Raw genomic sequence first — 23,808 nt, forward strand, 5'->3', positions numbered from 1 at the left:
TCTCTTTCAGCATTTGCCTAGCTGCCACACTGCCTATCTGGATTTCATAGTAATTTTAAGGATGCAGAGAACAACTGTCTGGTTCCTGACCTTCATATGTAAAGTAGATTCTGCAGTATAATGAAACATCCACTCAAAACTTCCGGACTGCCTCCTTATAAAAAAAACATTTGCTGTGCCTGTTGTCAAAAAGGTACCTGAAAAGAAACCATAAGATTTCTACTTGCCTTAGCCCAGTCTTTCGTATCTTTGGGAATGACCTCACCATTCTTCCAGGAAGAGTCCTAGATAATGCAGAGAGGCCAAATCCCATGTGAAGACACTCAACTCTAATGCAAAAGCATCCTCTTATGAAAATTCAGCTGCTCGGTATTCTCCAGATCTAGCTAGGAGGAGTATGTCACTCATTTAGGCAGTACCAGCAGAAAATGTGGTTAAGTCAAGTATAAAAACTTCTTCTATTACAGGTACATAACACCTACAAACATTGGGTGATCTTTTTTGTATAGGAGTAGGGGACCACACATTACAGGTCGACCTTGCAATGTATCTTAAATTTTGCCTTAATTGGTGCTAGTTACTCCCAAGGTTTTAACACTAGTGTGCCAGCATAATAGCCAAACAAATAGTTTCTCTGAGAGGTTGGCAATGAAGACCCAATCATTCTTGTAAGAAAAATACACTTTAAAGAGGAAGTAAACCCTGATGGGTTTTATTCCCTCTTTATTTCCTTGCAAAGGTAAGGCATAATGGGCTATTATGCATCGCATAGTAGCCCATTGTGTGTCACTTACCTGAAACCGAAGCCTGCGATGTCATCGCTGTCCCCACTAGCAGCGAGCATCCATCTTCACCCCTCTTCCATCCAGGGCCGTGAACTCCGGCTCTGTGGCTGGTCAGAGTCACGTGACGTCACTCCCACGAATGTGCGCGTGAGCCCGGCAGTCACAGCATGACTCCCTTTAAAAACGGCACGGTCACCGTTTAGACATCGGCGCATGGCTCTATTGTAAATATCTCTTATACCGTGGAGGTTTAGGAGATATTTCCAACACCTAAAAGGTAGCTTTAATCTAGGCTTACCTGTAAGTGAAAGGGGTTGTACATGGTGTACAACCCCTTTAAGTACTTAGATTGGTGTTAAAAAAGACTTTACATTCAACAAAATTTCCCAAAATGTAGCTAAAAAGTCCTTTATATGAAGTGACCAAAGAATATATATACCCAATCCTAGAGACTTGGAGGTGAATTTATAGCAACACCATTTTTTTGTTTTAGTCAGGGAATAATTTAGAACCCCTTTAAAAAAAAGTGTTAATCTGGGGATATTTTTCCTCACTTCCAATGCCAGAGACATAACAGGAAGTGAAACTAAATCTGTTTAGGGTGAAGGGAAAAGCAGTAGTAAAAGTGGCATCACAAATACACAGTGTAGCACAACTCTAATGCCGCGTACAGACGGTCGTTTTTTGTGATGAAAAAAAACGACGTTTTAAATCATGAAATAAACGTTTTTGAAACTTAATTTTCAAAAACGACGTTGCCTACACACCATCATTTTTTTCACAATACTCTAGCAAAGCGAGGTTACGCTCACCACTTTTTTCCATTCTCGCTTCATAACTAGCTTCTGGGCATGCGCGGGTTTAAAAACGTTGTTTTTTGTCACACACGGTCAATTTCTGTGAAACAAAAAACGACGTTTTGAAAAACGACAAAAAAATCAAGCATGTTCGAATTTTTTTTTGGTCGTTTTTTTGAAGACGTAAAACGACGTTTTGCCCACACACGATCATTTTAAATGACGTTTTTTAAAACTTCGTTTTTTTTCATCACAAAAAACGACCGTCTGTACGCGGCATAAGTTTCCGGTTTCAAAAAATACAAGGAACATAACTGGCATGATCTTAGTTTGTTTTCACTGTTTATTTATGGGTTTCCTCCATATTCCTTTCACAGTCAGAAATACTATGGTAGGTAAAATGGGGTCTCATCAAACCAACGGTAGATTGTATGTGTCTGTATGACTGTGGTGGTGCCATTAGACTGTACGCTTCATTGGGGCAGAAACTAATGTCAAATTATCTACATACCCCTCAGTCTGTTTTCTTGACGAAAAAAAAAAAGGTTGGACTGTCACAATCATCTGATAGGGCCATTGACCACTCTAGTGAATGCTTCAAGTTCTGTACTGTACTCTAAAATTTAAGTGAACGTAAGCAAAGAGGACCAAAACAGGGCATATGCGAGTAAAAGTGGCTGTAAACAATATATACATTTTTAATAATGAACAAGTTATACTTAACTGTTTTTGCAATGGTGTTACAGAGAGGCCCTGAAAATCCTATTCTGGGGTCCCCTGCCGGCGTTCTCTGCTCCCCCTCTTTTTAGTGCACCACCATCGGAAGACACTTCCTAGTGGGGCCCACCTGCAGGCTCGTTCCCAAGCTGGACTGTGTGCATTCATTGACAGACACACACACAAACACACACACACACACACACACACACACACACACACACACACACACACACAGCATGGCTTGGCCTCAACCCCTGCTACCTCGTCTAAGAATTTTATTGACAGCAGCAGGAGCCAATGGAACCTGCTGCTGCCTCTATGTCCTGTGAGGAGAGAGGGGAGCATATCGCTACAGATGGGCACAGCAATGAATCGAAAAACAAAGTTACTTACTGGTAACATTCTTTCCCAGTCTCTTTCAGGACAGCCACCGTAAATAAAGGACCTTGGCTCCTGCCCTCTGTAGGAAACACCATGCCGGCCATCTTTAAACTTCCTTCTCCCCTGCTGGCTCCTCTTTTTTTAAAGAGCATTTCCAGTCCGCTGGGGAGACACAAGAACATATGAAACATTCCTGGAAGGAAATCTCAAGTAATTTATACATTTGAGTGAGTACCGGTGCTGTTCTGAAAGACTCCAGGAAAGAACGTTAACAGTAAGTAACTTTGTTTTTTCCCCCTCATCTTTCAGGACAGCCACCGGCTTGTAAGACCTTGCATCCGAAGGTCTAAACCTTTGCAGACCAAAAGGTCCACCCTGTAGTGTTTTATAAAAGTGGTAAAGCTGGACTATGTTGCCGCTTTAAAAATCTGCTCCTGAGTTGCTCCAGCTCTCTGCCTGCGATGCTGCCACTGATCTTGTAGAGTGTTCCCTTATACCCTCTGGGATCTGCATACCTCCCCAAGTATAGGCCTGGCCAATAGCCTCTCGAAGCCACCTGGCTATGGTGCTCTTTGAGGCCTTGTGCCCTTTCTTGGCCCTTGAAATTAAGTAAATAGGGAATATTAAGTAAATAAGGAATATGTCTTCCTAATAGGATTTTGTTTTGTCTAAAAAAATGTAGAACGCATCTTCTGACTTCTTACATATGGAACTTCATTTCTTGTTCCCTGGAAGGATTTGTACAAAAAGGTGGCCTCTAAAATTTTGAGGCAACTTTAGGCAAAAAGGTTGGATCCATCTAAAAAATGATGCGATCCGGGAAAACCTGAAAAAAGGGAGGTCCGATTGATTGGGCTTCTCTCACAGACCAGCCTGGCTGTAGTAATTGCCACCAAAAACACAGCTTTTAGTGTCAGCATTTTCAATGTGCAATTTTCCTGTGGTTCGAAAGGGTCCGCTGTCAGAGTTTGTAGCACTAATGACAGGTCTCATTTTGAGAAGGCCAGACCTTGTATTGGTCTCTGTCTGCTCAAGGATTTATACAGTCTAATTAACCATGGATTGGACGCTAGCTTTCTTACCCGATACGCGGACAGTGCTGAAACCTGACTTATCAATGTGGTGAGGCTCAGACCCTTATCTGCACCACTCTGCAGGAATTCTAGGACCGCCATTGAACTCTGTTTTAAAGGTGTTTTCTGTACACAATTTGTTAAAACATTTCCACATTCTCTGATAAATGGTGAGAGTCTCCATTTTCCCGCTTTTCAGCAGTGTATCAATTAAGCGGATTGAGAAGCCCTTAGATTTCAGCAGCTGCTCTTCAGAAGCCAAGCGGCCAGGATCCACCTTTCCACTTTAGACAACATACTGGGCCCTAAGAGAAGAGGTCCTTCTGGATTGGAAATAACCAAGGGGGTTCTGCAGCAAGTTCTTTTAGAACCAGTGTGGGCCAGTGTGGTACAATGAGGATCAGTGAAGTGTTCTCTGTAGGGAATTTTCTTAGCACTGCTGGTAAAAACACTGGGGGGGGGCATATCATTTGTTGACTGTCCACTTCTGTGCTAGCGCGTTTACCCCGAGCGCTCCATCTTACCTCTTCAGGGAGTAGAAGGAACAAAGGAACAAACCTTCCTGCTTTCTTTTGAGGTATACAAGTCCACCTGAGGTGTTCCCCATTTTTGTGCGATCAATTTGAACACTTCCTGATTTAATACCCAGTCGCCTTCTCTTATTTTCTTTCTGCTGAGGTGATCGGCCACTTGATTCAGTTCCCCTTTTAAGTGTACTGCTGACAGGGTGACCAAGTGTTTCTCTGCCCAGTTTAAGATTTCATCTGCCAAGGACCACAGGGTTCCGCTCTTTGTTCCCAGTTTGTTGATATAGGGGACTAATGATGAATTGCCGGACCTGACCTGTAAGTGATGACCGCTCAGTTCTTTCTGGAAGGATCGGAGTGCTAAAAGTACTGCCTTCAACTCCACCCAATTGGATGATCTTTTCCTTTTTCCAATTTCCTGTGTTACCCAGGAGCCTAGATGTGCTCCCCACCCTACGCCGCTTGCATCTGTAGTTATTAGCCAGGTGACTGGTAGGACCCACATCTGTCCTTTGGTTACATTTTCTGATCTCCTCCACCACCACCGGGATCTTTTTACTTGTGTTGGTATGAGAACTTGTGCATCTAAGGACTCGTTTGCGGTCCCATATTTTTAAGATGAACATTTGTAGGGGCCAAAAATGCAAACTCGCCCATTGTACTGCTGTGATTGCCGAGGTCAGTAATCCTAATGTTGACATTGTTGGTCTTATCTAGCATGGTTTATTGGTCTGCAATTTTCATCGCCTCTTGAATTTTTTTGTACCTTCTCCCTGGGTAGAAACACCTTGTTGTGCTGAGTCTAGGACATACCCAAAGTATGTTATTTGCTGAGTGGGGTTTGGGTTGGATTTTTCTATGTTCACCAACCAGCCTAGGTTTTCTAGGAAGGCCTGTGTGTACTTTAGGTTCTCTAATCATTTCAAGGGAGAGGTTGCAAAGAGTAGTAGATTATCTAGATACAGTAGGCAATGATTGATTTGAAGTGTCGCCAGGGCTTCCGCCAAGACTTTTGAAGAATTTGGGGCGATGAGGTAAGGCAAAAGAGAAGAACCTGTAATTGAAGGTGCATGGTTTACTTCTTAGTTTTTATTGCCAACCTTAGAAATTTTTGGTAGCTTTAAGCTATAGCAGGGGTGGCAAACACAAGGCCGCGGGCCGAATCCGGGCCCGCCAAGCCTTGTCATGTGGCCCGCCAGCCTCCACCGCTTGTTACAGTGCCAGTGCCGCCCGCTTAGGCCGCACAGCGGGAGGTAAGAGGTGCCCGCGGCCTGGACAGGGTTAACACAGGTCGCGGCCGCCGCTCACCTACCGATATGCGGCCGTGCCTGTGTCATCGCCGGGCTCCGGCGCGGCTGATTGGCTGAACTGTGTGTCTCTCTTACACACAGCTCAGCATCCACGCTGACAGTTCAGCTTGGACGCTGCTCCTCCTCTCCCCGCCTCTCTACACTGTGTGGCACGCCCACACCTGTGTCTTCCCCGCTCACACATCCCTGGGAAAATGTGAAGGAAGATGCAGGCAGCCCGCCCCTGACCCTCCATCCTGGGGTGAGTAAGCTCACCCTCTCCCACCTCCCAGTGTATATATTAAATTAATTTAAGGGGTGCTCTGTGGACTCTGGTGCAAGAGGGGGGCTTTGGTGGGCAGAGCCCCCCTTACATCAGAGTTCCCCCCTTTACATCCGAGTCCACAGCATTACATGGGGGTCTGTGTGGACTCTGATGTAATGGGGGTCTGTGCGGACCCCTGAATTCCTGCACTGTGGTCGTAGCATAATCCTGACGTAATCCTGAACTCTGCATTCTGTATGTAGTGCGACCCATATACAAATGGCCCTTTGAGGGCAACCACACTGCTGATGCGGCCCTCTATGAATTTCAGTTTGCCACCCCTGAGCTATAAGGATGTGCAAGTACACATCCTTTAGATCCAGGGAAGCCATATAGCAGTTGAGGCAAAAGTGCCTTTACTGAATATATGGAGTCCATCCTGAATCTTTTGTAGGTTATAGATAGATTTAGAGGTTTGAGGTCGAGTATTAGCCTGAACTTTCCCAAGGGTTTTTGTACCACAAATATGTGGGAGTAGAAGCCCTGACCTCTTTCTTCTTGTACTTTGGTTATGACTTTCTGTCCTTTGAGTTCCTTTATGGCTTCCATTAATCCTCTGGCTGAAAGGTTTGGTAATTTGGGAGTTCGGTGATGTAAAACCTGCCCGGAGGTGATATTGAGAACTCCAAGTGATACCCGTTCCCCATCATTCTCAATATGAACTGGTTGGAGGTTTTTTTTTTAAGAAGGGAGTCCATCCTCTTGTCCAATGCGTCAGACCCCCATGTCCTCGAAGGCCAAGTCCGTGTGCCTCGCGACTTGGGAGTGTTGTGCAAATTTTACAAAGATGCATTTAATATGTATTATCATAGTGTGACCCAGTGTTAGTACTCCCGCAGCCCGCTCTAAAGAGCCCACTGGGACAGACTGATGCTGGTCGAGTCCTACCTGGTAGTGGAAAACTAGGTTGGAGAGAGGCGTTTGCAGAGTGGGGGTATGTCTGCCAGCAAAAGGGCCCCTGTGCATTGCACAGACATTCGTCTGGGGGGGGGGGCATACGTCCGCTCTGCAAGGACATTATCGGTTATAGGCGGATGTACGCTCTCGTCTCTGCTGTGTGTCTAAATAGCACAGGTCGAGATTGGTAGCATGCACCTGCAGATAACCTCCCATCCCCAGGAGCGGTATTATAATCTGGGTATGCGTTGTTCTCTGGAACACAGAATAAGGATTCCCATCAGCGGCAATACGGAAATCTGAGTTGTTATGGTCAGACACAGAGTTCATGTTTGTTCAGTTCAATCCAGGAAAGGCAATGTATCCTGTCTTTGTTTAGACACCAGAGAAAGTAGGGGGAAACAACTATGCTAAAACCCAAAAAAACTAAAGTGAAAGCTGCCAACACTCAAAGTCTAGTAGGAATAGTGGAAAAATATAGTGTAGCGCTAATGATATAAAATGTGTAAGGGATTGCTCCTGAGTACTGAAAACTCAAAAAACAAACCTTAGTGTATAAACTACAAATTAATAATTAAAAAAGGGGCAAACAAGTAAAACACGCTGTAAGTGATATATAGTGAAGTCCCAAACATAAATATAGGCTTCCAAGATAAAAGTGATCACAAAACATAAGAACAAGAATAAAAAGCAGTGTGGGGTGCCGTAAATGCTATCCCTATGCGTTTTAACACAACAGGTCTTCAACTGGGGCATATCCTAGATATGCCCCAGTTGAAGACCCCTAGTGTCGAAACGCATAGGGATAGCATTTACTGCACCCCACACTGCTTTTTATTCTTGTTCTTATGTTTTGTGATCACTTTTATCTTGTCATTTGACACATGACTTGTTCCAATAAAAACAAATTGTTTTTAGTTGACCTGCATCACTTGGAGTTTTTTCTTTTACATTGTTTCGTTGGAGCCCATGAGGAAAAATCCTGGTGTGTACCCAGTCTAACTTGACCTGGAAGGGACGTTTGCTGTTCCTGCGGCATCCAGCAGCTGCGATCAGGGAACTACACATCTTGACCCATCTGGACAGTCGATCTCGGCTCAACAGCGAATTCAGACCATCTAGGACCCTAAGCTCATATGACCCACTGTCGGAAGACAGGTGTGTCCAACATAGCTGGTAAGAGTACCTCATTCACTCACCTTAGAAGAGTTTTAAGAGTGACTTCAGGCAACTCTGCTCAGACACACCCATATGATTCCTTTAGGCATTATTCATTGGTTGTTTGTATTAACTCATCCTGTTGGATTTCCTGTTATGTCATATCCTGCAATGTCACTTCTTATGGAGGAAGCGATAGGCTGCTGGAGTCATCACTTCCGGTTTGTCAATGCTTTTGTAATTTACAAATAAAAAGCCAAGCACACTGCTTGCTGGGGCAGTCATGCTAATGTAGCGGAGAACGTAAGCTATGGTGATGTCTGTTTACTTGGGGATATATACGGGAAATAGAATGATAGGCAAGATGCATTATATCAGACTAAATATGTGCTTATTAGCACAGAACATATGGTGTGCGCATAGCCTACAGCATAATTACCCTGACAGGAGAAAGCCTGATCATCCGCAAATGGAAACCTTTCCAATGCTTTTAAAAAAAGAAGGGTTTCCTTTCCGTGTCTTGCCATTCTTTGATTCCTCTACTAAAACCTCATGGACTGAAATGTATTTTCTTGTTCTCCCAGGCCCTCGTACATTTGGTTGTGTAGAGATAGTTTTCTTCTGTTTGCATACCTAGTGTGGTATGATTGGGCCCCCAAGAGATTTTCCACCTCTTCAAGTGACAGTTTGTACCAGGATGGCTTTCTGGAATCCCCTCCAAGAGATTCTCCCTCTAAATCTTGGGTACCAGAGGATGTGCTGTCTGTCTCTTCCTCTTCCCTGGAGACTACTGGAGGGTCTGCATTAGTGGATGGTAACACTTGCGTTTTTGGCAACGCTACCTGTTGCATTGGAAGAGGAGCAGTCTGAGGCTGCAGGATCTGAAACCCTGCAAAGGAGATTTTTAAGGATTCAACGTATTAGAAAGTTCCTTTACTGATGCCGCTAGCTCACTGCCCTGCTCAGTGGTATGTTCCTTCACTAGTTTGGTAATACATTCTCTACATAGTGTTTTTCCCCAGGAGTCCCCAAGTGTAGTTTTACAGGCGCTATGAGGGGTTTGTCTGTTTTGTTCTGAAAAGAAAAAAACCTCACAGGCATTAAAGAAATACTTTACATTTCCCAGCCCTTTCTTATGTGGGCTTGCCTGTCCGGGGGCCCCTATAAACTTTCCCTTCCGCCAAACGTGACGCCATCCGCCACCCTGCTTCCGTGCGGTCCCAGAGCCCTGCGTGGCTTCTCCACGCTGTAGGATGCCATTTCTGCTGCTCTTTGCTGGGGGTTTGAAACTGCTGTATGGGGCCTGCACTCTGCTCTACCGCACTCTGTAGTGAAAAAGGAGCCCCCCAACCTACACCTGCCATCCGATGTGAGGGTGGTGATCTTCACCAGGTAATTTCCCTGACCATGTCCAAGAAGCCTCTGCCCCCTTTCAGAACTTTCTGCCTGGGCCTCCCTGGCTCTCCTGGCAGAAAGAGGAAATTTAAAAGATGGCTGGTGCTGTGTTTCCTATAGAGGGGAAGAGCCATGGTCTCTCAGGTGGCTGTCCTGAAAGACGATTAGGGGAAATAGGCAAGTATTTCGAGAAGCGAGGGTGTGATACAACAGATTAGAATTTTTTTGCCTTAATGCATTATGTCATTGCCCTTACAACCACTTGAACAAAAGTTAAAAAGAAAAAAAAAAAAACTGAGGGTTCTACTGCTGAAATCTCCTCAAAGTGCTAGTAGGCCAAATATTTTGGACCATAATCCTTTTAAATGAACTAAGCCTAAACAAGAATGCAGCTAGTGATGTTTGCACATACTTGTTCTACGTCGGTGTCAGATTGTTTTTTTTTTTTTTTTGCTGCTTATGTATCCCCTAAATAAAGCAATTAACATACAAGGAATGCAAGTACCTATGCACTTTAGTATATATGCACTTTTCTGTAATAAAAAAAAAAAATTGTCTATTGTACAATCAAATCACATACCCCAACCTTCACCTAGCTGCCTGCCACTACAGAGAAAATATTGTAAATATTTGGACAATCTGGGCAATGGTAATAGAGTATTCCTATACCCCTAGTGTGCATTATTGAATACTCTAGCCAGAAAAGGACAGAAAGTACAGAAAGGGTTCGTTGTCAATTTATTTTTAAAAAGTTTCCTTTAAATTCAAGTAGACAGTAAAATCTTTAGCATTTTGATACTGTACATTTAAAACGGCAATTAAAAAGGAGAAGTCCAGCCTGAATTTGTTTGGCTGGGCTCCTACAAGTCACAGGAGTGCACTTTGCTTTGCACTACTGTGACCTGTTTTCAGCAGAGACACATCTGAAGTCCGCTCTCTGCTGATGTCACAGGAATCAGTCCAGGAACCGCGTCATCGTGACAAAGTCTGGATCCACCAGGTGCCTGGATGGACACCCATCCCAGCCCTTTAGCAAGCCGCTGAGAGCATGAGATGGCCGCTCCCCACCTCTTCACAGCTCAGCACTCCAGTGAGCACGGGAGCAGGGGGGCGGCAGAGCAAAGAGTTGCCGACCGACAGGCAACAGCTCCCTGCTTGGGAAGTTGGGAGAACGGAGCCATCGGCTGCGTTTCGATCGCTCGGTTCTCAGTGCAGAGGCGACTGGGGACAGATGCAGCATTGGCCTGATGCTGCATCCACCCAAGTATGATGGGGAGCAAAAAAAAAACACGTACTTCTCTTTTAATACAGAGATAATATTTATAAAAAAAAAATTATATATATATTTTTTATCTTATGGCGACCATTACCTCTTGCTTTTTCTTGCAGTGGAATCTTCCAAACCAGAGGTAAAAGGGATACAATAAGAGTAATAAGCTCCTCGCGACATGTGAGATCCTGTAATGACAATAACAATTATTACAACAAAAGCATGTTGTAAGCAACAAACTTTAAAACGTAATTATATAAAGCAAAAATCATACTTCTAGTACTAGGTACACAGACCATAGTGCTGGTCTTCACAAAATGCATAAAAAAATATAAAATAAAAATAAAACTCTGAATATAGGCATAACTATAACAAATATATTAGAAAGTACAATAGAATAGAGAGGGTGAATCTCCAGAACAGGGATATAGACCGCAAAAGTGACAGGTATTGTAAATCTCCTCCACTCTATCCAAAAAAAATAAAGTTTTGCATTTAGTTATATTTTAATTGCTTCCTGTCTGGGCCATTGTAAAATGACAGCCAGGCAGGAACCCTTTGTTCTGGTCAAATGACGTCCTCCCTAGAACGGGCCATGGTCTTGCACGATCTGTCACCCTCTATGTCCACCAGACACAGCAGATGACTGTTCAGTGTACTGGCCCACTGTGGGTATGATCGCTGTGACCAATCACAGCAGATCATATGACAGTTGTACACAATGAATGGCTTCCCTTCATGTCATTCATTGTGTACAATTGTGTAGCTAGCTGTGAATGGTCACAGTGATCATATGGTACAGACAGGAACAATCACAGCCCATCCGTACAATGTGATTAGGTGTGGTCAATCACAACAATACACAGTGAATACACACTTTCGTTCAGTAAAAATGTTTGCTTATAGCAGTGAAATTAACTGCTATAAGCAATCAGTGTGTAATAAAAAAAAAAAAAAAAAAAAAAATCACTTCTCACAGTGGTACAGTGTTACTTTGTTAAAACAATTGCTTTGGTCACTATATGAATTTTTTATATATATATATATATATATATATATATATATATATATATATATATATATATATATATATATATATATATATATATATATATATATATATATATATATATATATATATATATATATATATATATATATATATAATGTATTTTTAATTATTTTTTTACATACCGTCACCAGTCACCGCCACACCAGTTATATGCTTGTACTTTACTGGCAACAGTATGTCCATTAACACAAAAAACACACACAACCATGCCTCTTACTAAATACTTTGGACTGTACTTTGCAAAAGGGGTCATTTGGGGGATGGGTATACTTACTACCCTCGCATTTTCGGGTCTCAAGAAAGAAAGGCCAACAGTACATTAGGACTGATTAATTTGCAGAAAAAAAAATCAAAAGGAAGAGAGTGTGTGTGTGTATGTGTGTGTGTATATATATGTATGTACATACATACACACTAATATATATATATATACATACATACATATATACATACATACATACATACATACATACATACATACACACACACACACACACACACACACCATAGTTTGTGTATTCCATAAAGTTCCTACAAACTAAATACACACTGATTTGGGTTATTTTCACCAAAGAAAAATATAGCAGAATACATTTGCCTATATTCAAAGAAAGATTATTTGCAAAATTTTATAAACAGAAAAAAAAATTGCTTTTTTTCAACATTTTGTCTTTTTCGTAAAAATAAAAAAAAGAAAAGAAACCCAGAGCAAACAAGTATAAAATATGTTTGGTATTTAACCACTTCCCGCCCATAGGCCGTTCTGGACTTTAGGTGGGGACATCTGAATGATGCCTGCAGCAGCTACAGGCAACATCCACATATCTTTTTCAGCCAGTGATTGTGTGCATCGCAAGAACAATCATAGCAGAAGTTCAGCCGCTTGATCGTTGTTACAGGTGGCAGAAGGGGACGTTGCGCGCCCCTCCTGCTGCTTCTTCCAGATCGTCACTGCGATAGGCAAGCTGGAGAACGAATCGGTCTTCACCGAAACTTGAGCATGGACATTTCCGGTGACCAGATGGTCCTCAGACCCTTGGAGGCCCAGGAGTGACATTATGACGTCACGTCCGGGCCAACGAAAGTAAAACATGATGGGGACGCAGCTGTAAAGGCAGAGAGAGAGAGAGTTTACATTTTGTGTTTATCTCAGCCTTTCCAACCTGGAGGAGAGATGTGGGGTCTTATTGTAATAGGAAATAAAAGTGCTAAAAAAAAAAAAAGTGCCCCCATCCCCACACGCAGAAGCGAGCGCATACGCAAGTCACACCCACATATGGGCCTAGTGGATGAGGTGGTACCCTCCAGGGCTCTTTTGAATACATTTCTATGGGAGAAAAGCCATACTTCTGAACCGGAAGAAGCTAGGAGCTCCCAATGTGGTGTTTTTTGAAGGGATTGGTGAATTCCATGATGCCTTATTACAAGGCCACATATGTAGCCAGAGGATGTGGAAAGAAGCAGGGCTGTGGAGTCGGTAGATAAATGTTCCGACTCCTCAGTTTTATGTACTTCCGACTCCTCGACTCCGACTCCTCTGTATTAATATGCAAATGTATTTTATACATTCCTTGAGGGAAAGAAACGCAACCTACCACAGGACTACTGGCTGGGAAGCCAACAGTCTACTGTATTGCACAGTTTAAGCAAAAGACAAAGACAAAGGAAGGGGCATTTTTTCTAAAACATGATTTTCCTAGGAGAATCCCATAGTCATGTTTAAAGTTTAAGCTAACAATCGGAGTTTACAAGTTTTTATAGCCTTAGCTAAATGACAGCAGTTTTTCCAATGGTTTACAGCTTCAGTCTTGAACTATTGGCCCTCCATTCCCTTCACTTATACAAGTGTCTCACTCTCTAGTCCTGCAAAAAACATATTTATTTAATCCCTTATCAGTGAGGCTAGGTTACACATGGATGCTGTGTTCCTTGTAAAAGCAGAACACAAAACTATGGAAAGTATAAGTATTGCAGCTCCTAATTGTGCGTTGCATGCCATATAGTGAAGCACATGAAAAGCATGCTTCTTCACGGTCACTTAACGTGTACGTTTTGCGGTTACGTGAGGCACTGCATGCATTGGTCTTTATTCTTACAGTAGAGAAGTCATTAATTATAACTTTTTGTGAATTGGGACATTTAAACTTGCTTTTTTTTTTTTTATTCCAATCTAAATTTAGTATAGGAGTCGGAGTCGGAGCATTGTTTGCCGACTCCGACTCCAGGTACCCAAAATTTCCCCCGACTCCGACTCTCCGACTCCACAGCCCTGGAAAGAAGTTTCCTAAAGTAGGCTTGGTATAACCCTGCTGATGTAGTAGGATAAATTAGTGGATAGAATACCTAAATATATTCATGACGGGTTTTAATTAATTGAGAAGGGGATCAGAATCTGAATAACCACTTTCTTTTGCAAGCGGTATCCTGGACATCGGGATAGTAACAATTGCTAAATCTTTCCTAAAAGCTACATGTTGTGGTCACATGTGCCTTATATCATCTATCCGGATATTAGGTGTAACCACAAAAGCATTGGTGGAACTACGACGGGTGGGGGGGGGGGGGGGGATGTTCAGTAAGAATGTGTTTTTGTTTAGTCAGTTGGACTATGTTAGTTCGCCATTACATTGCACCTTTTAGACCATGTGTGGCCGAGAAGTGGGCTGGTGCTAGGTTGACACAGCTCACCTGTTCTATGTCATACATAAAGGTTTAATAAAAAAAAAATACGATTTTACAGGCAAGCATGACGAAAAAAAACTTTTCTTTGAGTACATCATGGGACACAGAGCCAGGCTAAATGTGAAAAACCTGCTGGGTTATACTTCATCATTAGGTGAATGGACACTGGTAGACCAAAGTCTTTAGACAGGAAGTGATCACTTATATAACCCCTCCCCATACAGAAAGCACATCAGTTTTGTAGCAAGCACTGAATCCTCAAAAAAGAGGGGGAGGGATCTCTGTGTCCCATGATGTACTCAAAGAAAATAGGATTTTTTTGTACTCCCCGTAAAATCCTTTTCTCTTATCGTTCATGGACGGACACAGCCTTCTCAAATCTTGACAAGTGGGTTATGTTCCTGTTCACAGGAGAGGACTAGGCAGAAACATGTTAGATATTTAAATACATGTTACTTTAACAGAATTGAACAGCCCCGCCCAGGGGGCGGTTCCTCCAGAGAAAACCCTCCTCCCTGCAGCATGCAACCTCAGTTTGTAACAAGCAGTACAAACCTAAAAAGGAGGGGTGGGTGCTGCGTGCGTCCGTCCGTCCATGGACGACAGAGAAAAGGATTTTACGGTGAGTGCAAAAAATTCTATTTTCTCTTATCGTTCATGGACGGACACAACCTTCTCAAGTCTTGACAAGTGGGACGTCCCCAGGAAGTGTCAAAAAAGGAGGGGTGGGAACAGTATCAGAAAAAAAAAAAAAAAAAACACTTCACCCCAAACAAGCAGAGCAAAACCTTGCAGGCGAAGGAAGCATCCGAATATGCACTCACATCTACCTTGTAAAATTAAGAAAAAGTGTGAACGGACCACCAAGTCGCTGCCTTGCACACCTGTGAGACAGACTCTCGATGTCGGAAAGCCCAGGAAGCATCAATTGCCCTGGTCGAATGTGCCGTGAACGAAAAGGGGGGCGCCCGCCCCCTAAGAGCATAGGCCTGAATGACTGTGCCTGATCCACGAGAAATGGTGGCCGACGAGACCGCCAGGCCCTTATGTGGACCAGACACCGACACAAAGTGGAGTCAGACCTTTGAAACAACCATCGCAGACAGGTACACCCGCAAAGCGCATACCACGTCCAAAGCATGCAGAGCAACTTCCTTAGGATGCGCTGGTCGAGGACACAAGGATGGAAGAACAATGTAATCGTTAAGGTGAAATGACGAAACCACCTTAGGAAGAAAGGAAGGTTACGAGCACAACATCGCCTTATCCTTATGGAGGACCAAGTATGGCAACTTGCAAGACAAGGCCGCATACTCAGACACGTCTGACTGAAGTAATGGCCACCAAAAAGGCCACCTTCTGAGATGGGTGTCGAGAGGAATCTCTCTGATGTCCTCAAAGGAAGGTTTCTGAAGAACCAAGAGCACCAGATTCAAATCCCAAGGGGAAAGAGGTGGTTTAAGAGGGGGGAAATATGCGACAAACCCCCTGCACAAAGGCACTCACCAGAGAATTGGCTGCCAAAGGGCACTAGAAAAACACAGCCGGAGCTGAAATCTGTCCCTTAATGGTGCTTAAGGCTAGTTTCTGATCCACTCCACGCTGTAAAAACAGCAGGATCCTCAAAACCGAATACGTTCGTGGACGCCACACCATCTCTTCGCACATAGAGATGTAGGCCTTCCAGGAACATCTACCATTGCACCTGGAAGAAGATTTCCGTGCCCTCAGCATTGTTGAGATGACCGAATCGGAAAGACCTCGGTCCCTCAAAACCTGGCTTTCAACAGCCATGTCGTTAAAGCCAGCGACTGCAAAGCAGGATGGAGTATGGGACCTCGAGACAGACGGTCCTCCCGCATTGGCAGCCACCAAGGCACATCTGCCACCAGGCGCACAAGATCAGCGTACCAAGAACGCAGAGGCCAATCCGGAGAATCATCGGGATCCCCTTTGGCCTCCACTCTGCGGAGCAGACGAGGGAACAACTTCAGTGGGGGAAAGGCATAAAGTAGCTGATACTGACCCCACGGGGCCACTAACGCGTCTGCCCAGGGATCTCTGGACCTGGCCACAAACCTCGACACATTGCGGTTGAGATCCACGTCCGGTGTGCCCCATCTCCTGCAAAGGAGTTGAAACACCTTCGGATGCAATGACCATTCCCCCTGGTCCAGCTTCTGGCGACTCAGGTAGTCTGACTGCCAGTTTTCTATGCCCTGAATGTAGATGGCTGACAGAGTCGGCACGCTTCTTTCCGCCCACCTTAGGATGTGAGCAACCTCGGACGCTGCAGCCGAGCTTCGAGTTCCCCCCTGATGGTTGACATAAGCCACCATCGTGGCATTGTCCGATATGAATCCCGATTGGGCGACCTTGCAACCTCCTCGACCACGAGGAGAGGCATAGCCTGATCGCCCAAAGTTCCAGGACATTACATAGTTAGTCAGGTTGAAAAAAAGACACAAGTCCATCCAGTTCAACCACAAAAAAATAAAAATTCCCATACACCCAACTCCATACCCACAGAGGATCCAGAGGAAGGCAAAAAAAAACCAGCAGAGCATGATCCAATTTGCTACAGCAGGGGAAAAAAATTCCTTCCTGATCCCCCGAGAGGCAATCGGATTTACCCTGGATCAACTTTACCTACAAATCTTAGTACTCAGTTATATTCTCTACATTTAGGAAAGTATCCAGAGCTTTCTTAAAGCAATCTACTGAGCTGGCCAGAACCACCTCTGGAGGGAGTCTTCCACATTTTCACAGCTCTTACTGTGAAGAAAACTTTTTGTATTTGAAGATGAAATCTCTTTTCCTCTAGACGTAGAGTGCCCTCTTGTCCTCAGACATTAATCGGCAGACGGGATTCCTCTAGAGTCCAGCGACCCTGGGCCCCCCAGACACCGCCCCAATCCGGGAGGCTGGCGTTCGTCGTAATCACCGTCCACTGGAAGGGAAGAAACGACTTCCCAGACCGAAGAACCGGGGATCTCAGCCACCAATTCAGAGAGGCTCTGACTAGGTGACTTACCTGAAATCGGTCGATCCAGACAGAATGGAGATTTTGTTCCACTTGGACAGGATCTCCCTCTGCAATACAGGAGTGTGGAACTGGGCATACGGTACCGCCTCGAAGGAGGCTACCATCAGGCACAGGACTCGCATGCAAAAACGGAGGGACGTCCATTTGCGGGATGCCAACACCTTCACTGCAGACTGAAGAGTCTGCAATTTGTCAAGAGGAAGAAAGACTTTCGCTTCCGAGGAGTCCAGAATCAACCCTAGGTACTCCAAACGCTGAGTCGGTACCAGGACCGACTTCTGAATGTTTAACACCCACCCAAAATCTTCGGGTCTGGCTGGCTATAGACACATCCTCCTAATTCTGAGCCAGAAGCTGCTCTCAGAAGAAGATTGTCTAAGTAGCCCACGATATCGATGCCTCGCTGTCTCAGCAAAGCTAGAATCGGTGCAAGCACCTTGGTGAAAACTCCTGGTGCTGACGCTAGGCCAAAGGTAAGGGCCACAAACCGATAGTGGTCTTCCCCGATTGCAAAGCGCATAAACCTCCCCCGAAAGTCCCCCAGATGGAGCGCAGCTACCACCGAGCGTATAGATTCCATGCGGAACTTCCTCACTCTCACAAAAGGCATTCAGGGCTTTGAGGTCCAAGATTGGACGGACCCCGTCCTTCTTCGGGACCACAAACAGATTCAAATAAAAACCCTAAAACCTCTCATCCAGCGGAACGGGCAAAAATACCCCGCAACTTAGCAAGTCCTGCACTGTCCCTAGCAGGACAGACTGACGAGCCGGAAGGAGAGGGAGACTTGAGAGAAAGAATCTGTTTGGTGGATAGGAAAAAAACTCCCCCGAAGAGACCACCTCGCAGACCCACTGGTCGGAGTGTGAACCTGCAAATGCCGTCCCCCCACCCATGAGTCGGGCAGGGGCAAGGCTTCATGCATTAGCGGGTTTGGGTGCCGACATGTTCAGCTTACGCACCCAGGGACGTTTCTGTCCCTCCGCTGAGTCCTTGTCGGCCTGGGAGTGTTTACCTGCAGGCCCTGACAGACAAAAATACCGCTTCTGAGTGGGGAATGAAGGACCCGGCTTATGGCGCAGCAACTTTCCTTTGGTGGACTGAAGGAGAGTGATCTTACCCCCAGTGACATCCTTGATAATGTCATACAGCGAGGTACCAAAAAGACTCCCACCCTTGAAGGGTAAATCAGCCAGGGTTTTCTTGGATGCTTGGTCAGCAGACGAGCATTTCAGCCAAATCAGGTGGCGCAGAACCACCGCCAAAATAGAGGCTCTTGATATCAAGGGTGCTGCATCCAGTGTAGCATCACAGACATATACAAGGCCCTGTACCAACTGGTCAGCCAGTCTAATTCTCCTTCTATAGGAGAGTGGTTACCTTATTTAACCGGGCAACTGGGGGGTCCACTACCAAAGGAGAAGCCCATTTTTTCAAGAGGCTCTCCTCAAAGGGGTACCAAACCTCCAGGCGCTGAGGAGCTACAAAAGGCTTCTGCGGCTTCTCCCATTCCCTATCAATTTACTTGTCAAAGAAGGGCACATAAGGAAAAACCTTCACAGAACGGTCTGATTTGTGGGACCCAAAAAAGACTGAGGCCTCAGAGGACGCCTCAGCTGCACTATGCAGCTTAAGGGAGTGCCTCACAGCACTGATAAGTGCACTGACAAGTGCCCTGTCATGCACTGGCCCCAGTGAGGAGTCTTCCTCACAGGGAAGGTCCTGGTCCATATCTTCAGATAACACAGAACCAGGACCCTGAGCCGCAGCCAGGTCCTGGTCTGAGTCAGAACAATCCCCAGGGGATGGCGGGGGGAGGGGCGGTTTTTACCCCCCTTAAGCTTCCACCCTGGCAACAAATGTTTCCAGGACTGCCGACAAAGTGTCTATGTGAACCGCAGATGCAGGAGCACCAGCTGCCACCTATGGCATGTTTGGGGAAGAAGAACCAGATACTGACTCCATCCAGACAGCTCTCAGGGACCTATTTAGACCCGAATAAAACCCACCCTCCTGCTGCGCTGACCGGGGGTTACCCAGGGGACTCACAAACCACAGGAGGAGACTGTTCAGTGCCACTGCCCGCCCTCAGTACACAGCGTGTGTGAGAGGAAAAGCATTAGAGGTAAATCACTGTGAGAAGATCTGTGCTGTGCGCTGTAGAAGCCAGCACTAGAGGCCAAACCACATACAAGATGGCCGCTGGAAGACTTAGAGAGAGCAAGGCATGACCACAGTAAAATGGCCGACTGCAATAGCCAACTGTGCCATAGCATGGCCACAACAAAATGGCCGCCAATGGGATTTCTAATGCAAACCAGTAGACTTAAAAAAAAAATGGCGGCGAAACGCCATAACGTGGATGAGAAGGCCTACTGGGGCCTTATTGTGGCAGAAAACACCCCCACAAAAAAAAAAAAAAGCAGGCTTAGACACCCCACAGTGCCCAGGTGGGAAAAGGAGCTCTCTCCCACAGCAGCAATTGCATTGCAGTAGGGAAACATGACAGAGCAGGGAAGGGAGGATAGGAGGACCCCCAACCCCAGAAATGATCAGCCGTGCCGACCAGCCGAGGCGAAAAGGACTGTACTTACCCGTCCATGTGAGGACGCGCTGACGCATTCCTGACAGGCATACAACCGCGTAGGCGTAGCAGTCGGCCCGGTCCACTGTGAGCGAGACAACACCACAGCCCAGTCATATGTGTACCTCGGAGCAAAGCTCACCGGCCACCCCAGGAGTCATGGGGTAAGTCATGGCAGACCCAGCCACTTCAGCAATGGTGTGCTCAGGCTCGCTGGCCGGACTAAGGAGACTACAAGGATCTATATATCCAGCCTGTCTCAGCTGACAGTTAATAGAAGATTCTCAACAAAGAAAATAAAATACAAATTTCCTCAGGGCGCTGGGCCCATAAGGGAGCCATACGTAGTCCTCCTTTGCTAGGCATGCTGCAGGGAGGAGGGTTATGTCTGGAGGGAGGCTGTTCAACTCTGTTAAAGGAACATGTATTTAAATATCTAACATGTTTCTGCCAAGTCCTCTCCTGTGAACAGGAACATAACCCACTGGTCAAGACTTGAGAAGGCTGTGTCCATCCATGGACGATAAGAGAAAAGGATTTTACAGATAAGTATGATGAAAAAAAATCCTATTTTCTTTTTCATGAATCATGGGACACAGTCAGGCTAACATTCATTACCTGCTGGGACGTCCCAGAGCAAAAGCCTTGAGGGGAGGGAGAAACCCTGCTAAACAATAGCCATCAGTTTTTCTATGGCAGCCCGCAGAACACTGTGGCGCAAAAGCCGAATCCTCGGTTGCTCGAACATCCACTTGATAAAATGTTGTGACCGTATGCACTAAAGACCAGACCAGGTAGCAGCCTTACAAATATGAGCCACAGAGAAAAGCCCAGGAGGTTCCTACACCCCTGGTAGAATGAGCTCTTACCCTAAAGGGAGGAGCTTTAGGTTTCAGACCGTAGGCCGGAATGACCAATTGGCAATGGAAGCTGCCTGCCCTTTCTTGGGTGCTTTTGGTAAGACAGACACTGGTAAAAAACTGATGTGCTTCCAGGATGGGAGGGGTTATATAGGAGATCACTTCCTGTCTAAAGACTTTGGTCTACCAGTGTCCATTCACCCAATGATGAAGCATAACCCAACAGGTAATGAATATTAGCCTGACTGTGTCCCATGATGTATGAAAAAGAAAATAAAAAATAAATAAAAATATCACACATGAGGTAATGACGCATATGCTAGAGCAAAAGCAACAATTCTAGCCCAAGACCTCCTCTAAAAATGTTTACAGGCAGGTTACCCGTTTAGGGGTTAAGTAGCAAATTTGGCGCCATTCCACGACCGTGCAGAATTTTAAAGCGTGACAGGCAAGGTATCCATTTACTTGGCGTAACATCTTACACATTATACAAAAAAAATGTATTTCAGGAATTCCCCAAAGAAAAAAAAGTTTGAAAAAAAAAAAATCACTGCACAAATACCATGTGACAAAGTTGTAACGACTGCCATTTTATTCCCTAGCGTTTCTGCTAAAAAATAAAAATATAATAATATTTAGGGGTTCGGAGTCTAGAAAAAAAAAAAAAAAAAAAGATTTTTACATGTAGACGCAAAGTGCCAGAATTGGTCTGGATGAAAAGTGGTTAAAGAAAAATAAGCAAACAAACAAAACAAAACAAAACAAAAACAAAAACACTTGTCTTGAAAAATCACAAAAAACAGGCCAAGGGTATGAGAAGAAAAGCCTTGTAGATCAAAAAAAAAAAAAAACACAAAAAGAAACCAATTCAGTGTACAGGGAAGGATTGAGATCTGTCACGTGCTGACAACAGAGGCACCCTTGAGAATACTCTACAGTACATCTAGCAGGTGACACCGACATGGCTCCTACATGGAACAAAGCGCCTTTCCGCGAGAGGAGTATGCCGACAACAGGCAGGAGGCTGGGAACTATTTCTCCCAAATTCCTAAAAAGTAATGGAATGACAAAATGGCTGAATACATATTTTTTTTTATTTTTTTATCCAAGTAGTCATTGGTATTGTGTGTTTCTATAGATGCACCTTTGCTTTTTTTTTTTTGATAAAAAAAAAATCCACTGAAACAAGAGATCCTTTGGGGACATTTTAACTCTGGCAAAGAATCATTCATGTACACTCTAGTCAATATTCCAATCGCACACGGTCCTGGACTTTGAAAATAGCTCTTGGAAAGAAGGTGGGTGCTGAAACGATCACTAGCTGGGCACTGGAACCATCAAACGGGTAAAAAATATTCACACTTTTTGTAATGCCTTTTTTTGTATTAAAAACAAAAATTGGACGCTATCTGCGATCCATGGTGTGCTGGCGAATATTTTTTATCATTCCTGTACACAGCGGCTAAAAACAGACTTTGGTGTTGAAGATATATTTTTAAATTAAAAGAGAACATAATGTATTTTTTTTTATTACATACTTTACCTTGAAGTCATTTTTACATTACACGTTTGTTCTACTTCAGTAGTTCTCAACCTGGGGGTCAAATGACGAAATGCCAGGGGTCACCGAATCCTGGGCTGTTCCTGAAGCCCGCACTGCTCTCCTAGCCTAGGCCGCCCATTAAGCCTCTTCACAGCCACCCACTCAGTTCATGGCATGGCTGGGTGGGCAGAGACTAGAGGTCAGCTGACTGGTAAAGTATGAAGTTGGAGGGGCTGGAGGAGACCCTATCTCCTGATTTCGGCATAGGTGTCACTGCTGCGAGACACCACAAAGTCTTAGACACAGTGAGTAACACTACTTGTGATTATAGTTGCCATTAAACAACAAGAAAGACGGCTAGAGAGAGTGATGGGAAACAAAATAGAAATTAGGATAGAGAGATAAAAGGGAAAGAAAGGAGAACAAAGTGAAAAAGTGGTAGATCCTAAAATGTAGAATGGGATTTAATACCGTATGAGTGGAAGGGACTCAGGGAGGGCTAAATGTCCATGGGTTAGGGGCACAAATTACTTGTCTTGCCTTGGGTGCCGAAAACCCACTCTATGAAATAATTTTACTGTTAGGGGTCCCCACAGCTTGGGAAATTTTATCAAGGGGTCACGGCACTAGAGGGTTGAGAACCACTGTTCTACTTGTTTGTTAGTTACTGTATTATATAGATTTCCAGATTAGAAATTAGAGGGAGCCTTACTCAGCCATCTGTTTCAAGTGAACATGTCATGTTACCCATTAGTGATCCCTCTAAGAAAACCTTAGTTGCCTAGCTGTAGTACTAACCCTCTTGTTTTGAGCTGGAACAACTAACCAGATATGGAGTTCAACCTTTAGCCCTATTTTCTCAATACACATGAATATTTTCTAACCCCATTTTCCTAGCTATCATTACCCATTTTGCTTTAACAAATCCTTTTTACATGGCTTACCAGCTCAAGCTCCCACCCAAGTCTTAATAAGACCAAACTGAAAAAAACAGCTTCTGCTGCGCTTTTGACTAGGAACATCAATAATTCTGTTTGGCTCCCACATCATATATGCACCTTATGTTAACCACTTCAATACCAGGCACTTACGCACCTTCCTGTTCAAGCCAATTTTCAGCTTTCAGTGGTGTCGCAATTTGAATGACAATTGTGTGGTCATGTGACGCTGTACCCAAACAACTATTTTATAATTTTGTTCCCACAAATAGAGCTTTCTTTTGGTGGCATTTGATCTTCTTTGCGATCAAAAAATGTTGTGCAAAAAAAAAAAAAAAGACAGAAATTTTCGGAAAAAAAAATTAAGTTTTTCTTTGTTTCTGTTATTTTTTTGTTAATAAGTAAGTTTTCCTCTTCAATGACGGGCACTGATATGGCGGCACCGATGAGGTGTCACTGATGGGTA

At 44.4% G+C, this 23,808-nt stretch overlaps 1 protein-coding gene across 1 annotated transcript in view; it reads right to left on the reverse strand.

Annotated features, from left to right (window-relative positions):
• The window catches only part of LYST (lysosomal trafficking regulator), a 317,564-nt gene that overhangs the window by 249,119 nt on the left and 44,637 nt on the right, over positions 1 to 23,808 (reverse strand). Inside the window, exon 3 of the mRNA XM_040350648.1 lies at positions 10,718 to 10,805. Coding sequence (XP_040206582.1) covers positions 10,718 to 10,805 — 88 coding nt within the window. The remainder of the gene's footprint in view (positions 1 to 10,717; positions 10,806 to 23,808) is intronic.

Source organism: Rana temporaria, chromosome 4 (assembly GCF_905171775.1).
Source record: "Rana temporaria chromosome 4, aRanTem1.1, whole genome shotgun sequence".
Lineage (NCBI taxonomy): Eukaryota > Metazoa > Chordata > Amphibia > Anura > Ranidae > Rana > Rana temporaria.